At 50.5% G+C, this 8,672-nt stretch overlaps 1 protein-coding gene across 1 annotated transcript in view; it reads right to left on the bottom strand.

Annotated features, from left to right (window-relative positions):
• Positions 1-3,564: 3,564 nt before the first annotated feature.
• Positions 3,565-8,672, bottom strand: part of CBR3 (carbonyl reductase 3) — a 5,581-nt gene continuing 473 nt past the window's right edge. The window contains exons 2-3 of the mRNA XM_005861279.2: positions 7,367-7,474; positions 3,565-4,060 (exon numbers count right to left, since the gene is read on the bottom strand). Of these exons, the coding sequence (XP_005861341.1) occupies positions 3,597-4,060; positions 7,367-7,474 (572 nt within the window). The 3' untranslated portion in view covers positions 3,565-3,596. The remainder of the gene's footprint in view (positions 4,061-7,366; positions 7,475-8,672) is intronic.

Below are 8,672 nucleotides of genomic sequence, written 5' to 3'. Positions count from 1 at the left end.
GGGCCCTTGACCTGGGGACGGATCAGGAGGCGGCATCTCGTCTGGCGGTGGGGCTGGGAGGCGGGTTCTCAGTGAGTGGGCGGGACCTGCGCGCTGCTTCCCCGCGGGCGCTGGGTGTCCATCACCGGGGGCCACTAGCTCGCTCCCTCGCTGTGAGACTGTCCCCTAAGACCTCACCCAAGTGGGCAGGGTGGCTCCGCCTCTCACCCGGAGTTCCCCTGACCCACCCAGCAAAAGGGGACGTCGGTCACTGGATCAGCCGGCCTGAGGAGGGGTTTGGAGTTGCAGATCGGAGAACCGTGGGATTTAGAAAGCTGGGACCCATGGCTCACCCCATCCTTCCCGTCACCCAAGCCCTCAGGAGGAGGTGGGCCGCAGAAGGCTCGGGCACTCTGATTACGGTGCCTCCTCCCCACACACCGCACCTTTCCACCCTTGGCATCAGCGAAGTGAATAAATTAATTCATGAGATGAGCTTCCTTCCATGCACTCTGGCTCAGAAATGGGGCTTCTCGTCAACTCTAAAGAGCATTCATATTTACAGATAAACTGTAACCCCTTCCGGTCGTTCTCACGAGCCTTCGGACCTGGCCAGTTCAGACCCGCCCAGCCTGGCCTGACAGCTGCAGGGCGAGAGGCACCGTGAAGGGTGTGGTTCTCCTGAGCACCCGTTGCACCAGCTGGGAAGCAGTGCCAGCCAACCCAAGCAGTGCCACCTGTTGACGGAGGTGGTAATTTTGTAGAGGCCTCTACCCATTTAAGATCCCTTGGGAATTTTCAGATCTAGTCCAGGGCTCCTGAAGGCAAGGCAATCATGAAAGTGTTGTTTTTTGGGTGGTGGGGATAGGGGTGGGACTGGGAGGACCATGAACACTATAAATTGTACAGAACCTTTTGAATAGATGTATGTTTCTGGAGAAAGAGTATATAGTTTGTCTCAGATTCCCAAGGGGATCTATCACCTCTCTCAAATAACCAAGAATCCTCCTATGTAATAAAAGGCTAATATGCAAATTGTCCCCTCAGGAGTTCCACCGACTGGGAGTTCGACTGCTCACTATGACGTGTGCTGACCACCAGAGGACGGCACAGAACAAAGGAAGGCCCCAATTGGCCCTGATCACCAGCCAGGTCTAGGGATCCTACCTGTGCACGAATTTCAAGCACCGGGCCTCTAGTCTATATACATAAAAGACTAAGTGACCATCTGTCCGACTGGTAGCTATGACATGCACTGACCACCAGGGGGAAGATGCTCAACACAGGTGCTGCCATGACGCCCACTGGCCATTTAAAAATAAATGGCACCATGGACCTGGCGCTGACAAACCAACACTTGGCTTCCCCCAAGTGGGACACAGGCCCCGCCACCACCCCAGAGCGACACCCCACCAAATCACAGCCAATGCTGACAAGACCCCATGGCATAAAATGAGGTGCCCTGCCCAGCCCAGCCCAGCCATGGTTGCTATGGGCACTGGGTAATGATGTCACATAGCAACGCCCAGCTTCCTCTCTTTAGTGCAGTGGTTCTCAACCTTGGCTGCACGTTAGAATCACCTGGGAATCTTTTTAAAATCCTTGTGGCCCCACCCCATAACAAAGAAACAGAATTTCCAAAGGATGAGGCCCAGAAATCAGGATTTTAAAAAGATTCCCAGGTGATTCTAATGTGCAGCCAAGGTTGAGAACCACTGCCCTAGTGACTAGCCTCCTTTGAGTTTCTTCAGCCCAGAAACCTGACTTGCTTTATAGCCAGGTGCAAACATTTTACACTTTAACCAAATGTTTGTGAAGTGTTTTCTGTGCCTCATCTCATTTGATACTCACAGAAATCCTGGAGTAGATAGATAGGAGACTCGGTAGAATCCTATTTTCTTTTCATTAGCAATACACATATAGTGATATTAAAACATTTCTTCTAATTCATTTCCTTTCAATGTGCATGGAACCGTGCACCAGGACACTAGTATCTTAATAGTTGGGAATGCTGGATGTCTGGCCTAGCCATTTCCACCTCCATTTGGCACATACCAAGTGCCCCCAATGTACATCCTCTGATGGTCAATTTGGGGAATGGTCTTAAAGTGGAAGCAGAGGGAAACTAAAGTAGTGACCATTTACCAAGAAAAAAAAATTACTTTCATGAAAATTGATGTTCTAATGAAGATATAAACTTCGTTTTTACAAAAACAGTGTTGACAAATGGGAGATTTTTCAAATCCTAGCCTCACTCCACACGACATTGAACTAATAAGAGATGAAAGAACTGCTGATACTCACCATTTAAAAAGAGAGAGAACCAGTCTATTTGTGTTAAAAAACACCAGACGCAACTTTGTTCTAATACAATTATGTAAAATAATACACATGACATAATGTATTTATGTCACCTACCTCCAAAGAACTCCAGGTATGAGGGAAGTTAATTTAAATTAACTTTGACCAATTCAAGTAGTAGTTATACTTGGATTTTCAACTGTGTGGGAGGTTCTCTCTCTCCCTCTCCCTCTCTGAAGTCAATAGAAATATATTTTAAAAAATGAAAGCAGTGAATGTGGAGCTGCCTGTAGTCGGAGAGTACAGAGCGGGCAGGGGAGGCATCTGAAGAATCACCTGGGCTATAGGCCTGAGGGGAGGGGAGCGGTTAAGGAGAAGACATCTGCATATGTTGGAGCAAAGAGATGGTCTGGACACAGAACAAGATGAAAAAAGTGGCAGGGCAACCTTGCACACAACCTGGGAAGAACATAGAACGCAAAGCCTAAAAGAAAAGCCCATTATGGAGGAAATCATATCCCCCCCCAAAAATAAATAAATGGAAGACATTCTTCTTGCACCCTTCAAGCTACATCTACAACTTAAATATAAGAACCAATGAAAATGCATTCAAATGAGCTCAGCCAGAGCGGCTTAGTGGTTGAGCATCAACCTATGAACCAGAAAGTTGAAGTTCGATTTCTGGTCAGGGTACATGCCAGGGTTGTGGGCTTGCTCCCCAGAGGGAGGGTTGTGGCATGCAGGAGGCAGCCGATCAATGATCCTCTCTCATCACTGATGTTTCTATCTCTCCCTCTCCCTTCCTTTCTGAAGTCAATAAAATATGATTTTTATAAAATGTACTCAATGTAATAGAACAATGGGATACAAGGCAGAGGCAGAGGTGCAGAGCTAAGGAAACAGGCTAAGTCATCACCCTCCACAGTCAACAGCCCAGGAGCAGCAGAGGGCAGCTGGGAAACCCCCATTGTCTGAGACCTCTAGACCAGCAGCTCTCGAAGTGCCGCAGCAGCCGCAGCAGCCCCAGCAGCCCCAGCAGCCCCTGGGAACTTGTGAGAAGCACCCATTCTTGGGCCCCAGCTCTGGGCAATGATGTAACATGCCCTCCAGCCGGTTCTGACATTTGACAACCTCTAACATTTGACAACCACACGACTAGGTTCTTCCTTGCAGGCTCCAGTGTGGGTGTAACAAAGTCACTTGGCTTGAGTTCAGAACTAGACATCTTCCCACGGGGAGATCGCAATCCACACTCCTGAAGGACAGAAACACACCAGACTCCAGCACCGGAATCCCTTCACCCGCCCCTCATTTATTTAGCAGCAAGCACTACAGAAGTCATTCATCCAGTCCTGGACCACTTTGTCCCGGACTAGCTGGCCCTGAGGCTCAGTGGCATCCGGAGGCAGGAGGGCCAAGTAGACCGGGGTCTCTGCCCCCTCCTCCACAGTCCTGGAGCCGAAATCCCCAGCCATGTCTGTCTTCACCCACCCGGGGCAGCACGCATTGAGCAGAATCCTGTCGGCTTTCCTCTTCTCATCCAATTGCCGGGCCAGGATTCTGGATAAGACCGTGACCCCCAACTTAGACACCCCGTAGGCCGAGTTGGGCCAGCCCTCGCTCTCATGCACTTCATTTTTCGCATCCTCCACAAACTTCTTCATGAGGTCCACCAGGTCCCCCTCTGTGAGGTCCTTGCAGCGAAACATCTCCTGCAGGGGCTGGCAGCACTGCTCCAGGGCGCGGGAGCCCAGCAGACTGCTGATGTTCACCACCCTGCCTGGAACGACAGCGAAAACACGGAAGCAGGTCACACAGACGGCCGCTGGTTGGCTCTGCCACGAGGGACTGTGATTGAATCCTGGTGCAGGTGTAATTGCTGATGAAAAGACACGACTCTAGCCCAGCCCGTGTGGGCCAGTGGTTGGGCATCGACCTATGAACTAGCCCAGCCGTGGGCAAACTACGGCCCGTTTGAAATGAATAAAACTAAAAAAAAAAAAGACCGTACCCTTTTATGTAATGATGTTTACTTTGAATTTATATTAGTTCACACAAACACTCCATCCATGCTTTTGTTCCAGCCCTCCGGTCCAGTTTAAGAACCCATTGTGGCCCTCGAGTCAAAAAGTTTGCCCACCCCTGAACTAGGATGTCCTGGTTTGATTCCCCCTCAGGGACATGCCTGGGTTTTGGGCTTGAGCCCCCGTGTAGGGTGTGCAGGAGGCAGCCGATTGATGATTCTCTTTCATCATTGATGTTTCTATCTCTCTCTCCCTCTCCCTTCCTCTCTGAAATCAATATATATATATATATATGTATGTATATATATATGTATATATGTATATATATGTATACTTAAAAAACATATTATATATATGGAAATGGAAGATAGAAAAGAAAATCAAGTTATGGGAGCTACCCTATGCCTCTGATGAAAATACAAAACCTAAGAGGAAGAAGTGTCCTCTTTTAATCCTCCCCGAGGATATGTTTGTGGGTTTTGCGGGGGAGAGAAAAAAATAGAGAAACAATCAATGTGAGAGAGAAACATCAATTGGTTGCCTCCTGCTCGAGCCCCAACCAAGGTTGGAACCCGAGATCCTCCAGTGCACGGGATGCTGCTCCAAGCAACTGAGCCACACCAGCCAGGGCAAAAGTGTCCTCTTTGATCTAAGGACACACTCTGGGAGAGGCCAAGGGGTGACAGTCTCAAAAGCCAGATGGGTGCAATCAGCCCCGAGAAGGGCTGCAGCCATGCCTCCCCATCCCCCTCCGCTGAGGTCCAGGTGGCCTCACTGGTCCAGAAACACTCTTCTAGAAAGAGTGGGCAAGTTGCTCCCCCTAGTGGCTGGACACTTGCTTAACCTATTTACTCAGAATCTCAAACAAATAAGCAAGCGGAATAACTCTTTAAAGTGATATAACCTGGGTGGAGAGGCTCAGTGATTGGGCATCTACCTATGAACCAGGAGGTCCTGGTTTGACTCCCTGTCAGGGCACATGCCCAGGTTGCAGGCTCCATCCTTGGTCGGGGGGTGGGGGGCGTGCAGGGAGGCAACCAATCAATGATTCTCTCTCATCATGAATGTTTCTCTCTCTCCCTTCCTCTCTGAAATCAATAAAAATATATTTTTTAAAAATTAAAGTGATATATAAACCTAAAGAAAGAGTGGCTTTTAAATCAGGGAGCTAGCAATTCCCTACAAATCAAGAAGCACTGATGCTCAGCATTTTGCCCTCCAGCGACTCACCTGTCCTGGGTTGATCCCTGAGCCCCACCCTCCCTCCAGCCTTCTTTTCTCTTTCAAAGGGCTTGGTTTGCGATCACTTGGCAGCTGCAATCCTTACTTCACGAGAACTAATTATCCTGATTTGATTGAGGGGTGTAGTCAGGAAACCTGGGTACTGTTCCAGCTCCGTCACCGCCTGGCTGTGTTCACTTCTCTGGGCCTCAGTTTCCTTCTCTGAAAGTGCAGGTGTAGGAAGTAAGGCTTCTCCAGCACCTTGCAGCTTTCAAATTCTATGATTCTAAGATCCACAGGGAATAGACATCCTGGTACTTGGTGAGAGACACCCCTGCAGTGAAATGCTACGCAGCAGTAAGAAAGGATAGGAAAGCTCTGTCCTGGTCTGGAAAGAGCCCCAGATAGAGTGAACGAAAGGAACAAGGTGGCAAGCAGTATGCTTAACGTCTCCCTTTGTGTAAAAAAGGGAGCAAAAAAATGCATTTAGATTTGCTTAGATATGAATGTAAAACTCCACCCACTTGGCCCTAGGCACTCACCAACTCCATGAACCAGGACCCAGGGCTCCCTTCTGCCGTACCTGCCAGTACCTGCAGCTCTACCTGCGGATTTCCCAGGATCCCACCCCGCGAAGAAGCCAATAAAGAGAATTACCTGTGGGGGCTGGAGACAGGGGTTGGGCAAGCTGGGGTGGGGGCGGATGGCAATACAGGTGCAACTCTCTCAGGCAACTTTTTAGATTTTAAGGTTTTTGCACTAGAGATCATCGTTATTCAAAATGTTAAATTTTTAAAAGCGCATTTCTAATGAGAATCACAGTGTTGCTTTTTCTTAGACTCACAGTTGACTTCTTGGGAAACAAACTCCTCAGGGAAGCAAGCCTTCCCCGGCGACCTCCCCCGCGCCCCCCACCCCGTTCCTCCTCCCACCTCCAGCACAGTTGTAATAGAAGCTTGTGATTCTTTGCTAATGACAGTCTCCCCCACTGGACTCGGTGCTCCGAGGGCACGACTGTCCTGGCCCATGGTGCACACATCACCAGAGTAATGACTGGGTTACGGGAGGCACTCAACACATATTTGTGCAAGAAACAATTAAAGTTATTTATTGAATGCTTTGGAGTGTGGGCAAGATATTTCCTAGTAAAGAAAATGTTCTTGTGGGTGTTCTGAATCCGAGACCAAGCTTGGTGCAAGAAGAAAGGAATACAGGGAAAGTCATATAATGCTAGGGCGGACACCACCCCCAACCCCAGGGGAGCTGGGTGTGGCCCCTTCACCTTGGGGAGCTGGAGGAGGACTCCCCGAGGTTGCAAAAAGGCAAGACGACTTTTAAGACTCGCAACACCTATTGTTCTAGGATTGAGTTCATGTCATGGGAGACTCAAGAGCATCACCATGTGGCATACATCCCTTTTAAAGCTAAAGCTAAAATGTTTGGGTGAGGACCAGACACAGCACTATAAAAAAATGATGCCTGGCCCTAGCCGGCTTGGCTCAGTGGATAGAGCGTCGGCCTGCAGACTGAAGGGTCCCGGGTTCAATTCCTGGTCAGGGCGCATGCCTCGGTTGTGAGCTCAGTCCCTGGTGAGGGGCGTGCAGCCCATCAATGACTCTCTCTCATCATTGATGTTTCTATCTCTCTCCCCCTCTCCCTTCCTCTCTGAAATCTATCTATCTATCTATCTATCTATCTATCTATCTATTTTTTAAAATAATGCCATTTTCTATGTTTCCCCCTCAGAGAACAGCACCCCTGGGTGGCCCCTTTGGGAAGCAGAGGCCCTGGCTCACTCCGTTCTGAGTGATGCAACGTGACAATCCACACGCTGGACTCACCATGAGGCTTTATTATGGGCAGTAATTCGTTGCAGACGTTTCTCGTGGCAAAAAAGTTTGTCTTCAGAGTTACCTCAGCTTGAACGTCAAAGGGCGTCGGATCATCAACTTTGAAAAAGAGAAGGAAACAAAGACAGAGTCAGGCAAAGTGGACCTGACCTCTAATTAAAGGGGGGGGGGAAGCTCACTTTACAGTTTTTAAACCACTAGGTCAGTGGTTCCCAAACTTCACCCGCGAACCTGAATCACCCGCAGGGCCAGTTAGAACACAGCTCTCTGGGCCCCGCCCCGAGAGTTGGATGGAGAAGGCCTGGGGTGGGGCGCCAGCATTTGCACTTCCAACGAGTTCCCAGGGGACGCTGCAGCGGCTGGGCTGCGGGGCGAGCCTGGCTTTGACCTTTGCTTCTCGGACTTGGACGGGCAGAGGGGCCCCTGGTGAGTCTGTTAAGGTGCGGGTTCTGATTCAGCAGGTGTGGGGCAAAGCCTTGAGCTCTGCCATGGCAGCGGTGCCCAGGGTCGCAGGTGCTGAGTCCGCCGCCCACACATCGAGGGGCAAGGCCGGCAGCGCAGGCCAGTGTCCCCCCACCTGCAGTTCAGGGACGGGCACTTATCCACCAGTCCCTCAGCCACTGGGGAGGGGGTGTCAGCCACCCACCTGCCTGCGCTCCCAGAAAGCCCGCAGACTGAGTGGCAGGTGCGGGTGCACAGCAATGGGGAGCGTCCACCGTCAAGGGGATGAGATTCGCGCTGCACAATAGCTCGCTTTACTCGGTTCTGCCTCTAGGTTTCTCTTCTCCACTGGGTTGCGAGTGAGGCTGGCCTGTTATTTCTTTCTACCCGCAGCATTTAGCTCAATAACTTCCTTAATCGAGCCATAGGGTCAGTCATCGCTTTAACCCCCTACCCCGCAAAGTATCAAAGATGCTACTCAAAACCACCCTTGTGCGTCCGGTAACCAACACAAGTTCCCCGGGGGAGGGAACAGGCTCGCTTCCTTTAAGCCCGAGCCTATCAAAGCTCTCCATTAAACAAAGTCTCCAGTCCACCACGGTGCCAGGGCTCGTCGGGTCTCAGAGACTCATTTCCTGTCCCGAGCAGATGGCTCCTGGCGTCTGTGAATGCGCCCTTTCAAGAAAGCGAAAGCCCCAAGCGAGCTGGGAGACCCTACTCAGAGAAAACGTTTCTTGCATTAGACAGAAAGCTGATGAGCTAAGCAGGGCGTGGCCCCCTCCCAGGAGGCGGTTTACTTGCAAACTGGGGCGGCTGACAGTTCGGCGAGGGCCCTGGGCTGCTCACAGGCGCGCAC

Source organism: Myotis brandtii, unplaced genomic scaffold (assembly GCF_000412655.1).
Source record: "Myotis brandtii unplaced genomic scaffold, ASM41265v1 scaffold147, whole genome shotgun sequence".
Classification (NCBI taxonomy): Eukaryota; Metazoa; Chordata; class Mammalia; order Chiroptera; family Vespertilionidae; genus Myotis; species Myotis brandtii.
This window is presented reverse-complemented; position numbering and strand designations above follow the sequence as displayed.